Source organism: Buteo buteo, chromosome 4, assembly GCF_964188355.1.
Source record: "Buteo buteo chromosome 4, bButBut1.hap1.1, whole genome shotgun sequence".
NCBI classification, from domain to species: Eukaryota; Metazoa; Chordata; class Aves; order Accipitriformes; family Accipitridae; genus Buteo; species Buteo buteo.
The window spans coordinates 48,068,464-48,088,888 of NC_134174.1; the positions used below are offsets into that span (position 1 = coordinate 48,068,464).

A 20,425-nucleotide genomic window follows, 5' to 3' on the forward strand; every position below is an offset into this window, starting at 1 on the left:
CTAGCATAACCTCTGGCTTAGAAAACGCTGAAGCTACTGATGCCAGTTGCTGGAGGGATAGCTATCAAGGGAAGAATCCTTTTAACATACACCCTTTCCCTGTGTGTCTATATGAGGCCTGAACAGAGACAGGATTCTGTGCTAGATGGACCTTTGACCTCCTCAGATACATCAGATATTCAATTAATGCTGAAATATCATTACGGTAGTACCTGCATTCACTGTAACCCAGCCTGGGTATTAGATTAATGTTTGTTGTAGGCTGGGAAACCAAGGGAGAAAGCAGGCTATCCTTCCTGCTAGTGCTTGACTGTGTAGGTGCTGTTTGGTGAGGATGAGGTGGGGAACAGGAGGGAAGGGTGTGAAGGAAGGGGGGCCTGTGTTACAGTGCTGAGCATGCTGACTCATTTCTGCTCCCTCCCCACAGCTCTCTCCAGCCATCCTCATGGGTCTTCATGAAATTGCCCGCTGCATTGAGGCTAGGAACTACCAACAGGGTCTCCTGGTTCACACCCAAGTGGTGAGCAGCAGCAGTTTCAGTGAGGTGTCTGGTTTCATGCCCATCCTGAAAGTCCTCATGACCATTGCTGGCAAGCTGAATGTGTAAAATGTGGAGCAGCTGGAACAGTGCACACTGAGAGCTGATGGACTCCCTCACCTGTTGATGTGCTGCAGGTTGTGGACTCTCCTTCCGACTCTGGAGAAATAAATCTGTGCCAGTGCCTGGAACTGTGCTGGGCCAGCATGCCTGGCCCCATCCACTCTCCAGACAGCCCACTGGTGCCTGGGACTCCTGGAGACTGTTCTTTCTCTCTCTTCTTTCTTAACTAGTCTGAGGCTGCTTCCCAGCCTGGAGATGTCAATTTCCGGCTGTCCAGGTTGCACAGAGATCCTCCCTCTTCCCTGTATCCCCAGCACAAAGGGGAAACTCCTTCCTTCCCAGGCTGACTTTGCTTTTTTTTTTTTTTTCAGTGTAAACTGCCTGAGTGATAGCTGGGCTCCCTTGGGACCTAAGCTGGGGTGTCCCTGCTGTATTGGGCTGCAGTGAGGATCTCTCCTCTGGTTCTTCCTTTCTTTTCACTCTCATCCTTGACTCACCCTCTCACCCCTCTGTACCCATATCCTGCTACAACTAGGGCTAACTACCAGCCTGCTCCAGGCTAGCTTTGTTTCTCTATCTCTTTGCCCAGCCCTCTCTTTTCATAGTTGAGTGTCCTTTTTACCCTATATCCCCCTTCCTTTATATCTTTTCCCCCATAAGCTGCAGGCTTGAGCCCTTTATGTTTCAGGCCCAGGGCTGATTCCCCTTTCTAGCTCCTGGGACTCCCCCATTCAGGAATGCTAGCAGGTTGCGCTGCTCTGCGTGCTCTTCCCCAGAGCTGGTCGCATCCTGGTTTTGGGCTAAAAGCCACCTTCTCTGGCTTCTGGCCTTTTTCACTTCCTTTGTGTTAGCAAGTTGGCTTTTTGCCCACTGGTGTTACCTAAAGGCTTCCTACATTGGGTTTTTCAGACAGTTTAAGAACAGCAGGGATTGTTCAGGTCCCATAAAGAATCCTCTTGAGCTACTCTGACCAGCCCAGACTTGAGCAGGGGGAGACAGCTGATTGCTCCAAGTGTGGTGCATTCATTCTGCCTACAGTAACAGATATGTGCGAAGGTGATTCTCAAAGGCCCCTTGGCACTATGGTGGTAGGAATATGCTGCAGGAGGTGATGCTGTCAGGTCTCGAGGATATGGCTGTGCTGAAGCTTTTCATCACTGTGGCATTTCCTCTGCGGTAAAATAGATAAATGAAGCATATCTGTCCTGGGGAAGAAGTCTGGCAAGACAGACGAGATTTTAAGGCATATCTGTGTGTGTGTGTGTGTCCCACTCTTCCTCCCTCCTTGCCTTCCTCTCTCACCCTTTTTCATGCTAACCTGGCAGCGTAATCATTGGGCCCTAGCTGGGAGCAAGGCTTCTTCCCAACATTTGGCTGCAGCCAGCCCCTGCTTCTTCTGCTTGCTGTTTGAGTGATAGTGCCATTGTGGGCCTGTGGTTCAGTGACTTACACAGTGACTTGCTCTACCATGAGACTTAGGAGGGAGGAGAACCAGAGAAGGGAGGCAGAGGACACGTCTCATTCTCTCCTTTCCAGGTCAAAGTGCCTCCTTGTTGCTGCTGTGTTGTTTCTATTGCTGCGGTTTGATGCACTGACTGATTACAGAACAGTGAAATAAAAGCTGTGTTTTGTGATGCTGCTAGCTTTTTTTCATAGGCTTGTCACCTCTGGCTACAGGGGACTTCCCTCAGTCTGCAGGGCCACCTACTGAGAGCTGAGTTCTCAGCTTCGGTGAGGGGAGCAATTCAGAATGATGTGGGGAAAACCAGATTCTGGGCTCTGCTGTTGCGGGCAGCAGCTGTCCTGGTGTGGTGAGACCTTAGGCCTTGCCCACGCCCTAAGGCTGCAGGGTCAGAGAACTGATCTTCTTCAGACCACCCGCCTCAGTTGTGACTGTTCAGTCAGTAAGTAAACAGAGAGCCTTTGATGAGATCCTCTCCTGTTGGAAATCATTGTTACACCACTGAAGCCATGCCACTTAAACTAGGATGAGGATCTGACCTGTGTGGAAATCAGATTTACAGCATTGAATTGTCAGTTCTTACCATTAGTTAGTAACTTCTGAATCTGTTGGCTGACTTCATGTAAGCCTTTAAGGAGGTAAGAAGCTGAAGTGAAACATCGGTACTGAAATAAAGTTGGGGGGAATCAAACTAGCTTCTGCAAAAAAACTGATGTAATCTCAAACTTTGGTTTTCTTTTTGCTGTCAGCTGGCTAGCTAGTATATATGTACAGGCCAGCCAGTCAGCACACATGAGACTGAAATGTGCAAGCCTGTATTACCTGGCTTGTGGTTGGAGGACTTGGGGGGGGAAGTAAAGGTTGAGAAAGATTGGATGGGGAAGTTTTGAAGGGCCATTGCTGGGAAGGTACCAGGGTTTATGAGAGCTCTAGGGTGTTATGGACACAGGACACACATTCAGGGAAAACCGGCCTTTGTGAGTTCTGCTGCTGGCAGAAGCAAACACCAAGTGTAAGGGAGTCTTGCGGAGCTTCTGCAGCCTGGTCTGGGAGCAGTTAGCAACTGGCTTGGCCTCCCAGCTGTCCCCCATCAGGAAGATGCAAGCTGATTTTCAAAGGCAGCACTTGTGTTATGACCCCTTTTGATGCTGCACAAGTGAGCAGGTAGCCCCGGAGGCGTACATTCGCTTAACGAGTATATAAGGGAAGTCCTAACTTTCTGAGATCATTTAACAAGCCTGGTATTTCTCAGATTCTGCCAGTTACAGTAAGTACCCTGTGCATTCCAGCCCCTCTCTTTCTTTAACTCAGGCCACTTGTACCACTGAGGAATAAGCATGGATTTTTCCATGTATTTCTCAGATGCATTTGACTTTAGTTCCCTCCAGCACGCACAGCTCCCGCTACCTATGGACTCATGCAGAGACTGGCTATTTATTCTGCCTTTGCTGTGCGTCCTTCCTGCTTGCCCCTTTGTCCCGCTGTTGCTCAGTTTTGCTTCAGGTTTATCCCAGCAAGCACTGTCCCTAAAACTCTTGTTAGGGACACCAAGCAGGGGGAAGCTAGGTGACCCTCTCGAGGGTCTTTGAGAGGCTTGTGGTGGAAGCCCTGTTGCTGGGGCCCTGTTGCCGTATATGTCCTCACAATCCCCACTGGAAAGTGCTCCTCCATTTATAGCACTAGCTCTGCTGGCTAGTAACAGCTTCTGGTCTCTGGACAGTGGCTCCTCCGCAGTGCCTCCTCCCATGTGGGCACATGCTACCACAGCATCCCTGCGCGTCTTGACAGAGAAAACATTTTCTGTTGGGCAAGAAGGCCTTTGGGTTGACAAAGAATTAAGGGGGCAGTAGGAAAGGATCTCTGGGCACAGAGAACACAGCTCTAATCCTGTTGCAGATAACATCATGTCTGCAGGCTAGGCTTGTGTGTGTTTGGGGGAGCTGGAGGGGCAGAGATTGTTAGGCAGTATTTGTTTGTAAAGCCACTTGCTCTGCAGATAATGCTTGCACTAACTTCTATTGAGGGAGCAGTGTGAGTCCCCACAAAGTCCTTTCCCAAAGTGTCTTTGAAGCCAAGAACCCATTGAAAGGAAGAAAGGCCAAGAGAGGGGATTAGTTTGTTCAGCAGCTGTGAATTTCAGTGGGAGGCTGATGAACTCCAAAGTCTTTGTTGAGATTTTTTTTGTAAGGAGCCCTGCTGGAGGGAGAGACCCACACGGGGGCCACGGCCTTAGACAAGAAGGAATCCGAAGCGGCAGGGAGCTGTAAACGGGCCACAAGGACTTTTCCCAAACACTTTTCGGAAAAGGTGTTGTGAAGAGAGCGGAGGGGGATTAGCATGTGAAATGACACTTTCCATTGACTCCACAGAGGGGAGGGGAAAAGGGCTGGCTGGCTGATTTATTAGCATTTTGTTCCCTTCTCTATTCTGCTCCCCCAGCAGCCCCCCTCCCCTTGCTCCCCTCCTCCCTGAGCCCTCTAAAGAGGTTTGGATTGGAAAAGGGAGCGGGGGGCTGCCTGTTTGTGTGTCATCTGGGCGAAGGTGACCACCTGGGAAGCTGAATGTAAATATTTCTCCTCTGAGGAATGCGCCTTCATTAAACCGAAATGAATACATGGAAGCATCCAATCCTGCCGCACAATGGCAGCAGGGCCTTTGCCACTAAGGGCTCCTTGCACCGGGGCGGGGGGACCCCTCCGGGCCCGACCCGCTGCTGAGGTCAGCACATTTTGCAGCTGCGGTGTCGCCATTTTCTCCCAGAGAAAGAAGCGTGTAGTGATGGGGCTCACGCTTGGAATGTTCCCCGCGTGTCACTGTGCCCAGCGGGCACATCCTGGGCTCTGCCACGGCCTTCATGGGACAACTGCATGGGGCAATAATGTCAGCAGGGAGGGACGAGGTAGCACAGCCTGCCATGCACTGAGGAAGGGGAGGAAATGGGGAAACAGCTTCCACATCTTCTCCTTTTCTTGTATTTCCAGCCGGCCATGGAATGGTGGGTGGACAGAGGGACAAGGGGTTAGAAGCTGTCCTCTCTGCTTTGCAGTGGTCCTCAAGCCAGCCTGTGCTGGAGCTTTCCCTGCTGGGTGAGAGGCTCTCGCCACCTCTTTGCTTTCCTGCCCAAGGATGCATTCCCATCGCAGGAAGATTGAGGAACTGCTGACAGAGGTGCAAGGGAGACCGTGGGCAGGGTCACTGTATTAATAAGAACCTTTGCGCAAACAGCTGGTGGTTTGCGTGTGAAGTGGAAGTGTTTCGGATTTCCCTGAGAATAGGTCAAGATTGTTTCTTGCAATTTCTGAAGGGCCAGATTCCTGCTTGACATGAATGCTCTCGCTCTGGTGAGACCCCAGCTTGCCCTAGGTCCACATCTCCACCCCCAACAAAGTAGTCCTAGGGTTGAGGGACTATCTGAAAACTAAGAGACACATACAAGCTGCTGAGTGTCTTTAATGTATCATCTCTGAAGTGGGCAACTGGGCCTCTGTCTGCCCCTCTGCCACCCCCTTTCTTCCTGGCAGCTGCACTGCAGTTGGATGCATCCTTAAGCAAGCCCAGGGAGAGAGCAGGCCCTTTCCCCTCCTGGTAGGGGCCAAGGTTGTGCTGCGTGGAGGGAATTGGTCAGCTCTTCTTATGCTTGACAGATGGGTAAGTGGCTGGGTTTTAGCCTCCAGAACTGTAACTACATACATCCACACACAATTGGATGAAAAAAAATACCCAACTACTCAGACACAACAGCCTTTTGCAAGCACTTAGCTACTGATTTATTGCATTGGCTATTGGTTTACAAATATTGGCTACAAGACAGGTCTAATGACCAGTAACACAGTTCTACTGGCTTCTCATGTTGCTAAAGGACACTTCAAACAGCAAAGCAGACGATAACCTCACAGCCTGGGGGAGATCACTGTGACGGTGCAGTGAGCTTCCCCAGGTCCTGCAGCTGACAGCTTCTTCCCTCCCTACCCCAACCCTGGCAAGGGAACAGAGATGCATCAACCAAATCTTCCTGCTGCTTGCTTAGCCTATAGAATATATACAATAAGCGGTAGAGGAAAAACTGTTATGTATACATCACAGTAACTGTGCAATAAATTAAACTTCAAAGTGCTTCACTTTCCTATTTACAACACCATTAAATAGTAACTGACTTTCTTTTCTCAGACTAGGAGGAAGTAGTTAGTTAGTTAGCTGACAGGGGAAGAGTGCTTGGCAAGTACACCAGGAGGTGGGGAATGGGCTCGGCTGGCAGCTCCTCTCTGGGAGAGATTTGGGAGGAAAGAGGGACTGGAGAAGTGTGAGGGCATCTTCATGGCATCAGTCAAGGACTTTGGCAGGGAAGCTGGGGTGAAAAGGGAGACCAGACCCGGAGGCTTAGAAGATACGGAGAAAGCATAAAAAAAGCAAGTGATGGGACTCCTCTTTTGGACAGCTGTTTAATGGGCAGGCCAAGCAGCAGCTTCAGTGTTGCTGCTGCCATCCCGAATGCAAAGTAAAGCACTGGAGAGTTTAGCAAAGCTGTCAAAGAATGGGAAGTGACACTGTGGGCCTCCTGGAGGCTGGCTTGCTGCGGGAAGGAGTTGCACACCTTTTCTATTCCCTTACAGAGTAGGGCTTAATAAAAAGCAACAAAGTTTATTTTAGTGCCTCTATTTTTTTAGGGTACTAGAAGCGTCTTCTGTTTTAGGGATTACCACTCTGAGTTGCCCGACTCTGGTGGTGGTGCCATCTCCTTGTGCTTTCCTAAGTGCTGATCTCACTAAAAACCCCAGAGCAGGTGCTTGTTCGGGGAATAGACAAACTCAAAAGAGCAGGAGCCACCAAGACCACTTGTGTTTTCAGCAATAAAACCATAGTCACTGGATAGAGTTACTCTGAGTTGAGGGGACCAAATCTCACCTTGTTTTGTCAACACTTGAGGGTCTTCCCAGAGGTCATGACCCACTGCATTAATGGGAAATGCCCTGTATGGCCAAGGTCTAGGGGCTCATGCAAGCTCTTTTGCCTTGCCCCAGCCCCAGTGAGGCAGCATTGGGATCAAGACAAAACTAAGCCAAAGGGAAATGTTGCCACAGGCTGATGGGGAGGGCAGGAGAGCAGAGGGGCAGAAAGGGCCATGGAGGAGCAGAAGCAAGTTAGAGCTTTCTTTTGAGCTTGCGGCTGGCCCCACCACCTCCACTCCGCTCCCGCTTCTCCTTGCGGACGCAGAAGTACTTGGTGACCCTTTTGCGGCACTGCTCGCACCGCACGGCACAGCACCAGTGGAACTTGCAGTTGCAGCTGGACACCATCTCGGCTCGCCTCTCCTCCACTGCCAGCCCACAGTCCCCGCACAGCCGCCGGCAGCTCCGCTTCTCCCATTTGCTGAGCGCCTTGCCCCTCTTCAGGCATTCCCTGCCCTCCGTGCCCAGCAGCCCCAGCGTCTTGTTCTCCAGGCAGTAGTCAGGAGAGTCTTCTAAATGGACTAGCTCCTTCTTGGAGATGGAGCTGAAGGTCTCGGCGATGGCACCCCGGCTGGCAGCGCTGTTCCCTGCCCCCTGCAGCAAGTCCACCTTCAGGGCTTTGTGATACCTCTCCTTGAGGTAAGTGCCCACCTCCCGAAACTCAGGCAGCTGCAGCCAGCAGGTCTGGGTGGTGCAGCTCCCCGACACACCATGGCATTTGCAAGTCCGCTTCATGGTCCCTTTCACAGCCTACAGTGTGAGGAGAGAGGGGATTCAGGAAAAAGCCCAGAGGGGTCATTTCTGTGCTGCAGTGCATGGAGAAACATGGCTCCACGCCTGTAGAGGGGTTTGCCTTTGACCCTCCCTGTGCAGTAGTCCTGCCCGGGGGTTGTTGGCTTAAAGCTCACAGATTTGCTTCTCCACAGTACTCCCCTACTTGAACCGGGAGAAAGAGGACAGCAGGAAGCCATTAACAGTGTGATCATAGAAGGTTTGCTACCTTAGAACAAACACCACCCATCACGTCAGTACTGCTGCCATCCCCTTCTCCTCAGCACGGTAGTTGTTTTTTCTGGACACGTGCTTTTAGCCACAGCAAGTTGTGACTCTCCACAGTGAATCGCCAGAGCCAATCTGGTATGCATTGTCAGGTCTGGAGGGAGAGAAGGGCTTACCTTTCTACCCGCCTCGTTGTTATGCAGGTTCATAGCAGCTCTGGCATCTTGTCCAGTCTCCAGGGCATCCACAAACTGCTTGGAAATGGCTTCCCCAAAGCCCACGTTATCACTGCAGCCTCCCCACAGCCAGCCTTGCCCCCCTAGGATAGGAGATGAGATGTGTGCTGTCAGGGAACCAGCCCCTCACGTGCCTGGCTTATGGCTCTGGGGACAAGAAAGGGTCTCAGAAGTGATGGGAGGGAATGGAGGCTGTGGGGCAAGTCCAGCCTTTCACCTCGCAATATTCCCTGATTCCCTCCCCTTGGGCTCATGCCATTTCTACTGAGGCCTGGATAGTGACTCATTCAGGCAGGGAAGGGGTATGTCCTGTGGGACAAACCCAGGGATTTCCGCGCTTTCTGTAGAGCAGGATTCAGAAGCTGTTAATTATCATGCATTAGCAGCCATATAGATAAAGCGTTGGGTCTTTACTCACCTTCCCTCAAACCCTGACTTGAACTGGTTCAGTCCAACTCGCAGGGGCAGCATCTTGCTAACATGGATTAGTGAACCGGTGGAGGTATCCTGGTCAGAGGGAACAGATTCCCCTCCTCTGGGAAACAACCCAAGCCCAGCACACATGTATTGAGGAGGCCCTCTTTTTGGTACACACAGAATCCTGGGATGATGTTAAGCATCTCAGAAGGGTCTGATTTTCCAGTTATCATAAAGAGACAAAGAGGTCAGCACAGAACTGGGAGAATGCACAGAAAGATGTGGAGGGTACTTTTCCTAACTGCATGGGAGCTCAAAAACTTAGCTTGGCTGACTGGAAACATGTCATGCGGTTTGCTTCTTTTCCTCCTAGAGAAAAATGTTAAATTCATTTTGAAGTTTTGAAATCTGGAACATTCTGACTCTAACGTGCCTTGGCGGTACATCTTGGAAGTTGTGGTTTAATGGCCTTGTGCCTCTCTTGAAAGGCCCAGCTCCTGCCTGGACTTCCCCAGAGGATCACGGTCCCCTCTTCCAGTGAAAGGCTGGGGTGTCTCATGGGAGGTGGGTAATTGCAGAGGATGATGAAGTCCATATCAAGAGCTGGGACCGAAGGCAGAATGGCAACCTTTCACCAACTTGGATTCAGCGCAATGTAATTTAGAATTGAACCACACTGTTCTAGACAAGCCCAAAATTTTCCTTTGCCTTCCAAGGTTTTAAGTTCACAATGGAAAATTTTCATGAAAAACAGATATGTTTGGGGGAAAAGAAGTGTAGTATGAGTAACTCAGTTTTCCAGAGAAGATAATATTGGGTGTGTCATTGCCCAAAAGTCTAGTTCTGCTAGAGATGGCCTATCCCACGCCTCCGACACCTAAGAAGCAGTGGCTGTTTTAAAAACTATTAGCCAATAAAGCAGATTACTAAATATTGGACACTCCAGAGGAGTTTGTCATAAACTAACACGTACCGACTGCCCAGTGCAGCTGGGCGGAGAATGGCTTTTAAAAGATTTTGATAATTTGAAATTTGGCCTCTTTCCATTCAAAACAAAAGACCAAAATGTCAATGTTTTCTGTAAAAGCCGAGCAGAGAACTGGAGTGGTGCAGCCTTGGGTTCCATACCCAGGGGTGCTTAGTGGCTGTGGGCCTGGGTACCGCTGCGTCAGGAACGGGGTGAAGGCTGTGTGCTGCCACAGCAGTTCTCCTGCTTGTACTCTCATGCACCTGCCATGCTGACAAATGCTGGAGGGATTTATGAATGCTACCCTACTTTCCCACCTGGTAATTCTGCTCTGGGGCCACCCTGGTCCTGGAGACCCTGGAAGCCCCGAGGTGCCTGATCAGTGCTGCTCTAACCAGACCTGCCATTTAGATGTTCGGCATCAGATTCTCTCCTCTGCCGGTAAGATACAGTCATTCCCTCCAGCAGCTTAAACAGAGTGGTTCTTGATTTGAAACAGGGAAACTGCAACCCCCTTCTACTTTCCTACTCATTGAGAAAGTAATGGAAAACACCAAGGGCTCAGCCTCAGCTGGTGTAAATTGGAGGTGGCCCCATTAGCTTCCATAGAGCTACTTTGGTTTGAGCTAGGCAAAGCTCTGCTCTGGGCATTATTTCTAGGTGCAGGGACCAGGAGGAGGAGTTGTTTCTGGAGGGGAGAGGGAGAGGGAGAGGAGGAGCTGTCTCCTGCCACCTGGGACGTGAGAGAGGGATGGCAGCTCATCTCTCCTTACCCAGCTGTCCGTTGCGGGAGTCGTCACAGCCACAGTTGTCAAAATCTCCCAGGCTGCAGTTCCGGGTCAGCGTGTACATGACACCCGCAGAGCTGATGGCATGGACAAAAGCGGTTTCTCGGTTTGCTGTCAAGTGGGAATACAAGGAGAGCAGATGTGCTAAAGATTTCATGGCGAGACCAGTGTTAGAAACAACTCCTGCCATGCAGGAGACTGCATAAGAAGAGATTTGCAATGGGCAGGGCTTTGTGGGGTAGAGAGGAGGCCCAACATGTCAGATTAGGTTAGTTTTGGCTTGCACGAAGGCAGAAGCTCCCCGATCCAGACTGACTCATGCCATTTCCAAGGGTGTGGATGAGTTTAGCACTTGGCTGTCCTTGTGGGAGCTCAGCAGTGGGAATACAGCACAGACAGCCAAATGTCCCCCATGTCGTGCTAATAGATCCCAGAGGGGAAGGGGATCTCTCCAAGTATTAAAGAGCTCCCTCCTCATAGCCACCTCGAGCCTTACCTTCTGCTGGACACTGTCCAGGGCTCAGAGCAGGGACCATACCTACCCACCAGGACCAGTGTGGTGATCATCAGTGGACTTCACTGAGCCTTTGGCTTTCATTTAATACCAGCAAGGTATCTGAGCAGATAACCTTGATGTGAATGCTTCAGGGACTTGCTCCCAGTCCCAGAGGGTTACTTCGTCCTGCAATTGCCTCCTCAAGGCCCCACTTTGGAACCTCTGTCCACCTCTGCCTGGGACCCTGGTCCCTCATCTGCTGCCAGTCCTACTAGAGGCCTGAGGCTCTCCTCCATACCCAGGTCCTGCCTGTACAGGGCAGGTATGAGCTCAGCCCAATGCCATACATGGGTCTAGAGGACCAGGTATGCACCAAAACATTTCCTGGCACCTGCAAACAGGCAAGGAATGGGATACAGTGACAATGACCACAGCTCCATGCCCTGCAGTGGCACAGGTCATGGATGCTGGATTTCCGCCCAAGGTGACCCTGACATCTGGAAGCTATGGGAAGACTTTTCTCCTGCCTCTTGGCCAGAGCACAGCCACTGATAAGCTCTTTCCTGCTTCCTTTGGCCATATCCCTCTGCTTGCCACCCCACCACCCTGTGCTGGTTCTCAGCCTCCCTGGGACATCCTGGCAAGAGACACCACATAGGCATGGCATGTCCAGCAGCCCATGCCACAGGTTGTGGTGGTGCATCCTTGCAGGGAGCCAGTTGTGTGAGGGTTGGTGGGACACTCCCGTCCTGTGCAAGCTGGGGCTCGGCAGGTCTGGAGGCGATCCTGGCATTGTGAGGCTGCCTTGTCTTGAAGCTGGATCCCAGCGTGTGTCTGGGAGCTGATGGGTGAAGGGGCCTCCTGGAACGATCCCTCCGAGGCATTCCTCGGAGAGGCACATCCCAGATGGGGATGGGGAAGAAAAGGAGGCACCTGGGAAGAGAAGAGGGGCCCATGGGCTCTAACCTGTAGTGAGGGGGTCCCAGTAGTGGTATCCAATGCTTTCCTTACCGCTGCGCAGCCCGCCGTGGCTGGAGAGCTGCAGTGCCCTCTCTGGGCAGTTCCAGCGGTCCCAGGCGAACTGGAACTTGCACTCCTCGATGCCGCTCTGTGCCCCGGCCGCCACGCTGCTGGAGTAGATGAGATAGGCCTAGGAGCAGAGGAGCAGGTCAGGAAGGGGGGACAGTGTGTGCCCCACTTCAGCCCCCTCAGCGTTAACTTGCAAAACGGAGGCAGGACGCATTGGCCGGCATACAGGGACAGCCCCACGGGTGACAGACTGGGAATGTCCCCAGGCTACTCCTAGGGTCCAGGGGAGTCACTCAGCAGCTCTAGTTTCTATCGCAGGCAGTGCAAAGCTGGTGTAGCCCCAGCAGCTTCCCACACAGCAGAGGGGCTGATGCAGGTGTAGCTTTCCTGCCCTGCACTGCATATTGTGGGTCCTGCTGCTTTGGGGTCTAGATGGATGGAGATGCACAGTGCAAAACACCAGGAAGAACATGGCCCCAGGCTCCCCAGGAGGCTGGCGTTCGACTGAAAATAACTTGCATGCCATCTTACAGAGACAAGATGTACAGAACTGAGGTCTCTCAGGCTTGGCTCCCCTGGGGAGTGGAGCTCACCACCAGCAGCAGCAGCAAATGCATTTTCTGCTGTGCTGGGTCAGAGCCTGGGCCTCCTGGGGGAGAAGGCTGAGCTGTTGGCTGTTAGCCACATTAAGAGATGTGCCAGCCAGCCCCTGCAATGGGGAACCCCTTATCTCGCCAGTGTGAGAGGAGGCAGAGCCTTCTCCTCAGAGACTGGGGAGCTCCAGGCCAGCAGGTGCCTCAGCCTGCCTCCTCCTTCACCGCAGCTCCAGGGGGACAGCCAGTGCTTTGGGGCAAGGTCACTCCACCTTAGCATTAAGAGCTGTAGAAAGAGCTAGATGGGCTTGGAGATGTTCCTGGGAAATAGCCAGAAAAAAAATCAGGTGAATTTTACAACTGGTCCTGGCTAGGAAAAAAAGCCTCTGAAAGAGGGATGCAAAAAGGGGGAGGTCAAAAATACTGAAGAAGGTCCTGGCAATTCCATTTGTGTTCCTTGGGGGAAGTATGATTTGCAGGACCTACAGAAAGTACCTTTTCAGCTCAATGAATGTGGATCCTGATGCTAACCTGATCATCAGGAAGCAATAGATGACAGGTGAGAGCCTCAGCTGGTGCCAATAGACAAATCTCCAAAAATCTGGCCCCAGCCAGCTTAAAAGGACCTCAGGCCAGCTTTGCTCAGAGCTGACATAGATCAAGGAGCTGTGGCTCACAGTGGGTATTTCTGGCTCCTCTCTGCCTTGTTGCTGGAAACCTGGGGGTGAGGGGAGCTCTGGCTGAGGCTGGATGGAGAGGAGTGGGAAGGAGGAGCCTCTCCCTCCCTGGGTTTAGTGGAATCAGGGACAGAGATCAAAGGGATTTCTCTTACCTTGGGGCCTGTCATCAGGAAATTATTCACTGACCTGGAAGACAGAGACAGTGTCAGCAGGGAGGGGGTGATGGCAGAGGGGCCTGGGGAATGCCTGGCATCCCAGGACTCTTCTCTCGGCACCTGCAGCCTGCCTGTCTCCTGGCTGCAGGCACCTTTGGTCTCTCCCCCGTCTCCCTTCACTGCTCCCTGTGAGCTGGGATGGTGCCTTCTCCTTCCCCATTCCCCCCAGCAAAGCTGTACTGGGCTGCAACCTTGCTGCTGCCTTCTTTTGCTTTCCTCTGCACAGCTGCCCTTCATACCACCCCCCCCCCCCCCTTTTTTTTTTTTTAGTGCTTTCCTGTTCCCCCAGCCTTGCTTTTTACCCTACCAAACTGCTCTTTGGCTTAACTCAGGGTAGCGTTGCCCCCAGCCCCAGGAGCTGGACCGTGTGCCAGCACCGCTTTCCCTGTGGGACCATGCTGAAGGAAAGCGAAGGTCACACCACTGCTCCTTCATGGTGTGTGTCCCAGCAGCATCCCCCCCAGATCATGGTTGCTTGTTTTGCTGTGGTGCCAACTCTTGCTATCCATGCTCTACTCTTGGCCATGTTATGGTGATGGCTGAGTACAAACATGCTTGTCCTCCCCATCCTGCTGGGCACTGCACAGTGGTGGAGTGGGGGTATGCGTAGGGGTGGTCCTAGCCAAAATTAAACTTTCTGGTGTTCCCACTGAAGGGATCATCTCTAAGGGCCACAAGGCAGTGTGGCTGGTCTCCATCATTCTCTCCAGGGGCTTGCAAAGCAGAGCTGATGCTGGCCAGTCTGAGTCTCCTTCTCCAGCATGAAAGACTGTTTCAGTGCAAATGGTCCATCAGCATTAGGACTCCATGCAGTGCAGTGACCACCATTAAGAATCTGGAGGATGGCTGGGTGAATCCAGCTTAGCTGTGTCATAGCAGAAAGAACTGAGGCTTTAAAAAGGCCTAAGAGCCAACCCCAAATATCCCTAGCCAGAAATGAAGCAAGAAAAGGGAAGTTTCTCCTACAAATGCCTCATTCCATTCTTTCCAGGTTTGCAAAATAACCCTCATCACTACTCGTGAGTCTCTGGAGTGTCCACATTCTGTCCCTTCAATGGGCCAGCATGCTCTGCTCTGCAGTTGGGCTACCTGGTGTGCAGTGATGCTTGCTGGTTTCCTAGCGCCTATTCTCTGAAAATCCCAGTAGCTGGGTGGACCATGGCTGGATGCAGGGGAGAAAGGTGCAGGTTAGGTTATGGGGTTTTTTTCCCCTGTGTGTTTTCAAGTGATGCTGTCTGGAGCCAGAGGTATCCTTGGTTAAGGGAGAGAAAGGCACTGTCCTGTTGTGCTACAAATCCAGCACAGAGAGTGCAGGGCCATCCCAGAGTGGGCTTGGGTGCAGGCAGAAGCAGGCACTGCTGTCCCAAGCTGGGGGACAAAGTGTAGCCATGCTGCAGCCCTGCCATGGTCATGAGGGCACCCACGGTGGTGGGACTGGTGCCCAGACATCAGACACATGAGAGATTTAGGGTAGATGTTTCCCTGCCCTGGAAAACTGCTCCTGTGGTCAACAAGCCTGTTTCACTGCCACTAGAACTGCCCTCATGGAGATCCTCTCCAAGGTACACCACAAAAAGGAGGTCTTGTTATTTTAGCTTGGTCAAAATCGCAAGAAACCTGATCTTTGCTGTTGCTCACAGTTTAGAAAGAGTTGAGAGAACTAGTTTGCAAAGTTTCACTCTGGCAAGTCTAACTTTCTTTTTTTTTTTTTTTTTGTGGAAATGTGTCTATATTGACAAAACTTGCTTTGGGAAAGATTCCCCTGGGTCAGAACGGGAGGGAGAGGGCTGTGCCAGGGCACTGTGAGAGCAGGAGATCCTTTCCCTTTGTTCCAGGCCTGGGATTCAGACCCGGCTATGCTCCAGCCCCCGTGGGTACTTTAGCACGAAGTTGATGGCTGTTTTGCAGAGGAATTTTCCTTTGGGAGCTGCTTCTGCATTGTACAGCTAATTAAATATTTCCTGGGACTTGGAGAGACGGCATCTGTAGCCGAGTGATTAGAGCATCGGGTGACCTGAATCACACAGGGCCATGAACCTAGGGCTATTCAGACTGTGTAAGCTCCATAGGTCCCCATCCTAACGCAACTGGGTAGCAGCATGAACAAGTCACTTTTCCATCTGGTTTCCCTCCTGTCCTTTGCCTTGACCTTAGGTGCTTTGCTATGGGGACCACACTCAGGATGGTGTCAGTGTGAATCTGAGCCCCTAGCAGCAGCTGTGAGAAAACTCTGGTAAAATGCCCCTGTGTAGGCAAGATCTAGACAATTTCAAGTCCTCTCTTCTCTTGCTTTTGTGGCCAAAACAAGAGATACATTGCTTCCCACCTGGGTAGGAAAAGCCAAATTCACAGTGTGCAAGAAGGATTTGCTTCAAACCCTTGCTGGCCTCATCCTGGATTAGGAACATCCGAGCAGTTGCACGGGTGGCTTTAGGAGGAGGACAGTAATCCACAAGTTCAGGGTTTACACCAAACCAGCCCGTTAGCAGATGTCAATTGACATAACTGCATTAAAGCAGAGGATCTGTTCCTCCCAGGATAAACCTCAAGGTTCACAAAAAGGCCAAGTTCAGAATGTGCCAATTCACCATCTGCAGCTGAGCAAATGGTACAGTAGCAATTTCCCAGCAGGATATTCTAAACATTTTTATTAAGTTGGAGAGACAGAAGGCATTTTCCCTGAGCTCTCTGATCAACAGGCAGGCACGCTGCTGGGTGAGTTTCTAGGACTTAGACAAGTAAAGGATTCATTTAGACTGGTACACTTGACCCCCCACATTTAACTCTTGCAGCTGCAAGTGGATTCAGGAGAGGGGAGATGGGACTGTCATATGGCTGGAGGCTAGCTGAAATTTTTCTTATTTATGCTGAGAGGGAAGGAAAGATAATAATGGAGACAAAATCTGTGCACTTTGTCTTTGCTTATATGATCTAGCTAAGAAAAATGCATCTCTATTCTGGATATAGTGTCCAGCAAGGGCAGAGAGTAATTAAGCCACTTGTTCCACGGATGTAGTGCAATATTGACAATGCCACTAGAGTAATCTCTGTGCTGCAAATAGGAATCACAGCGAAAATGAATCTCCATTTTTGTCTCTGTAGTGTGATTTTTTAAAAAAATTTATTTATTTCTATTAATTTTCCATACCACTTTAAAGGAAAGCAGAATATAATCCTAAACTAACTAGCTAGCTGCATCCACAATGGGTGTAAACCAGCCCAATTCCCATGAATTCAGTGCCACCACACTGATTTAAAACTTTGTGAAATCACACACATGAAAGGAAACACTTGAAATTATTTCTTTTCTGCAAGAAAGGATCCAGGGTTTCTAGCTAACTAAACCTCTTTCCCTCCACCTTCAGACTCCAGGACAGCATTACATGGACTGAAGCAGAGCAGAGACAGACCTCAGCAGGTAGAGAGAGGAGTCCCACTGACTTCTTCAGCCTCTTCCCAGCCCATGCAGGGCCCTGGGCAGGGCATGCTGCTTCCCTCACTGCAACTCTATGCATGCAGGTGAAAAGCAAATCTAGAGCAAGTGATTTTCATTGTGTTTGATATTAGGAAATTATCTCAAAGCTAATGAGTATCTATAGCCGGAATTCTCTATCATAGTTTTATTGAACCAGAAAGCAAATAACCCTGCCAAGCAGCTGTCCCATTATATTTTACGTATATCAAATACTAATAAGCCTCTGATAACTTCTGTTCAGTTATAAATTTAACCAATAACAGCATCCCACTCCTCAGTTTAATATGCCCCAAGAGCCTTATCAAATCTCCCATTAAAGTATTTGTTTGATACCTTATCACCTACTCATGCTACTGTGCTGCTGGTTCAGCTCTTTAGAAAATTATAAAGCTATATTTAGATCTTTACCATCATTACTGTAAATACTGAAAATAGATACAATTTCATTTTGGATCTGAATTTCATTCTCAAGTACAAACTCCCCCAAGTTATTAGAAAACCAGTGACATTGGAAACTAAAGGTGATCCCAAAGCTGAAGTGTAAAAAAACATTTAGAAACAAGCTGCTGCATTAGATTGTCACATTTTTCCCACAGCATAGGAGACCAGGAGGCAACTCATTATCATTGGAGCTTTACTTCCCCCCCCACTTCATTTATCTCTCTTTTGTTATATTTATTTATTTTCTAGTTCCTAAATGCAACCCTGATATTTTTTTCATCTAGAAACATGCTGACCATTCAACCTAGCTGACATGGCAGAATCTAATCCACACTCAGAGAAGTGGCCACATATGTGTGTGTGTGTGTACATATATATATATATATGTTGATCTATATCCCCCCCCCCCCCCCATTCTCATGATTAAATCACAGGAAAAAAGAATCTTGTTGCATTTTAAGCTGTTGGATCAGATAAAGACGACCAGCAAAAACTGCAAGCAGGGTTATTGTATGATTCCCACAAACCTTGCTTTTTTCTCCTCAAGAGTTAAGGGACAGGTTCTGTAATATGATTGTTTTGAATAAAGATTTTCAGTTTTTCTTTCCCTCAGGAAACCATGACCTATGAACAACAGGCAGAGAGAAGCAGGACTATCTATAAACTTTTCTCTTAGAGAAAAACTTCCAAAAGGCAGACAGAGAATTTAGATACCCAAATTCCATTGAAAATGCCTGGGATTTCTGTATTTAACTCTACTTTGTGGTCTGAAATTTCTCCCCTTTGAACTGTTTCTTTAAAATGTTGGGAGGGGTTATCTTTTAATATATTCTAAATCTATTTATATTGAGGAAAGCAAGAAACATATACAGGAAGATCAGAAAAAATAAAAAAAAAGCAGCATGAATTCTTGCCTAGCCTCTCTGCATAACAGACATACTCCTCTTGTTCCAGAAGGGAGATTTATCTTGAGTTTGCTACTGTATAATATTTAGACACATACAAATTGTTGCACATTCTTTTAATGAAGGGAGTAGATAAACTCTGAAAGAACATAAATTTCACTCCCAGCCTAACAGGAATGAGTTCCCATTTATTCTTGAGTTTCTCTTTCTGTAATTTTGGTTTCTCCATCCATGGTAATAACCCTAGAGATCTGCTATGGGGGAAGCAGGGGATTTTAGTAACTGAATGGAAAAAGACTTTCCTTGCTGTTAGACATAAATCTGTAACCCACTGAGCAGGTTCCCCAGGGCATCACAGAATTGGAGAATAAAGCTTGGGGTACTTGGTAAAAGTCACATAGGAAAAAATACCTACAAAGCCAGGTCGTGTGGGTCCATCTCCATTCAGGCATGGGATAGATATACTCGGCAAGGAATGATATGAGATTTGATGCAAATGTAATCTCTTTCTGTTCACCCTTACAAAACATTTATTTCTGGAAATAAATGTAAAACTACCCTTAGGACAGAGCAAGAGGCCCACAGGAGACCACAGGTTTGTGCACAGGGGAATTGGTCTGATGGGACCCAGGTGGTTGGGAACCAAGCTGTAGCAATCTCCGTACCAAAAGCTTCTCCCCAGGAAATCCTAATACATAAATTTCAGATGTGTAATCCTGACCCTGTGCCTGCCAAGGAGCCTGGGTCTCAGGCTGCTCATCCAGAGTGACGCGTGGATCTAAGTCACCCCTGCTGGCTCTGAGCTCTTAATCAGGGACTGTCCTCTTCGGAGAGTACGGGAGAAACCCCACTTGATTTGATTAAGACAAGGGACAAGCTGACTGTGAGCCTTTGGAAGAACAGAAATCCCTGGCTCTCCCACTGGGTTATCTTCCCAGTTGGAAGTGAGGGGCTAGATCCTCCGCATCCGCTCTCCTCTACTCTAGTTTACCCCACCTCAGGATTTGGCCCATATAGTTATTGTTGGGAGGTGCAGGGGAAAAGGGGGACTTTCTTAGATCTAACCTCTCTGCCAATGAGTGTGTTGGGACTTAGTTAAATATCTGGTCCCATTAAAGACCAGAACTGAGCTAAGTGGGAAAGAGGGGACATTTAGGAAAGTGAAGAGGAATTTCCTTAGGGTGTCCGGGAAGAGCACCTGCCTGTGACACAGACTGAGGTGCTCTTGATACTCACCAGGCACAGCAGGATTGGAAGAAGGGAGTGAGGAAGAAGATGCCCAGATAAGGGTCCATGGGAAATATAAAATCCAAATAAAGAGGGAGAAAGGAGATCCTAAAAAAAAATCTTGGGTACCACCACCACCAGAGAAAAGAAAAAAAAAAAAAAAAGAAAAAAAGAAACACAACAAAATTAGGGAAAGGATGGAGTTATTTTCCACCCGGCGGCCCTGGTGTGATGAAGAGGCATATGCCCCCTGAATCCCAACTTCTGCAAAGGGTAACCAATCCTAAAGTAAGAGCTAAAGGGGGTTGGTGAAATGGAGCCGCAGAACTTCCTAAGAAGAGATTATCTACTTAATTAAAGATTTTTTTTTCACTAAGTCCTTCAGCCAATCAGGACTCAAGTGCCAGAGAGAGATTGAACTGATGAAAAGAACACCCCAGGTTCCTCGAAGACAAATGCACCACGAAAGGGATAAGAGGGAGGGAAAAGGGGAAAACAAAAAAAAAAAAAAGAAAGAAAATGAGAGAGAGAGAGAGGGATAAAGAAAGAGACAGCAAATCCCTTAAAGTAATCACCAGATTCAATCTCCAGCAGCACTGCCCTGCGCCTCCATCCCCCGCAAAGGCAACTGGAAGGGCTGCTTTCGGCATGCCCTTGCCGCCTCCTGCCTTGGAGACGTTGCTGGGGCTGGGGTGCGTTGGGTGCTCTGGGATGGGGGGGCTTGGGTTCAGGCCGCCCGTGCCTGCTGCTTGGAGGCCAGGCAGCGTGCTTCAGGGAGAAGGCTGGGAAACAGATATGTGACCATCGTCTCTGCCTTAGTCTCCCCCAGAATTTTAAGGGGTATAGAGGCCAATTCCTACTTCCATCTGCTCCTCCTTCTTCGCGGTGACCGGCTCTTTCTGCCCACCTCCTGTTTGCAGCATGCCACTTTCACCCCAGGAGAAAGGC

General features: G+C 49.6%; 2 protein-coding genes across 4 annotated transcripts in view; one reads left to right on the forward strand and one right to left on the reverse strand.

Annotated features, from left to right (window-relative positions):
* Positions 1-6,831, forward strand: part of SEC31B (SEC31 homolog B, COPII coat complex component) — a 40,246-nt gene extending 33,415 nt beyond the window's left edge. For all 3 annotated transcript variants that reach the window (XM_075025928.1, XM_075025929.1, XM_075025931.1), the window contains one exon: positions 428-6,831. In XM_075025928.1, the coding sequence (XP_074882029.1) occupies positions 428-607 (180 nt within the window). In that variant the 3' untranslated portion in view covers positions 608-6,831. The remainder of the gene's footprint in view (positions 1-427) is intronic.
* Positions 6,832-7,158: 327 nt separating this feature from the next.
* Positions 7,159-20,195, reverse strand: WNT8B (Wnt family member 8B). The gene is made up of 6 exons (XM_075025933.1): positions 19,487-20,195; positions 13,367-13,400; positions 11,924-12,062; positions 10,402-10,527; positions 8,185-8,327; positions 7,159-7,759 (listed from the first exon to the last, which is right to left on the reverse strand). The coding sequence occupies exons 1-6, from the start codon at positions 19,543-19,545 to the stop codon at positions 7,202-7,204; spliced, it is 1,059 nt and encodes a 352-aa protein (XP_074882034.1). The 5' UTR covers positions 19,546-20,195; the 3' UTR covers positions 7,159-7,201.
* Positions 20,196-20,425: the final 230 nt, after the last annotated feature.

What these genes read in the sequence shown, in the direction of transcription:
- WNT8B (XM_075025933.1), bottom strand. Translation starts at nt 19,545, where the DNA reads ATGGACCCTTATCTGGGCATCTTCTTCCTCACTCCCTTCTTCCAATCC. An exon ending in TCCTGATGACAGGCCCCAAG is followed by an intron (nt 12,063 to 13,366) that starts GTAAGAGAAATC and finishes CTCTGCTCCTAG; the next exon opens with GCCTATCTCATCTACTCCAG. An exon ending in CCACGGCGGGCTGCGCAGCG is followed by an intron (nt 10,528 to 11,923) that starts GTAAGGAAAGCA and finishes CCCACTTGACAG; the next exon opens with CAAACCGAGAAACCGCTTTT.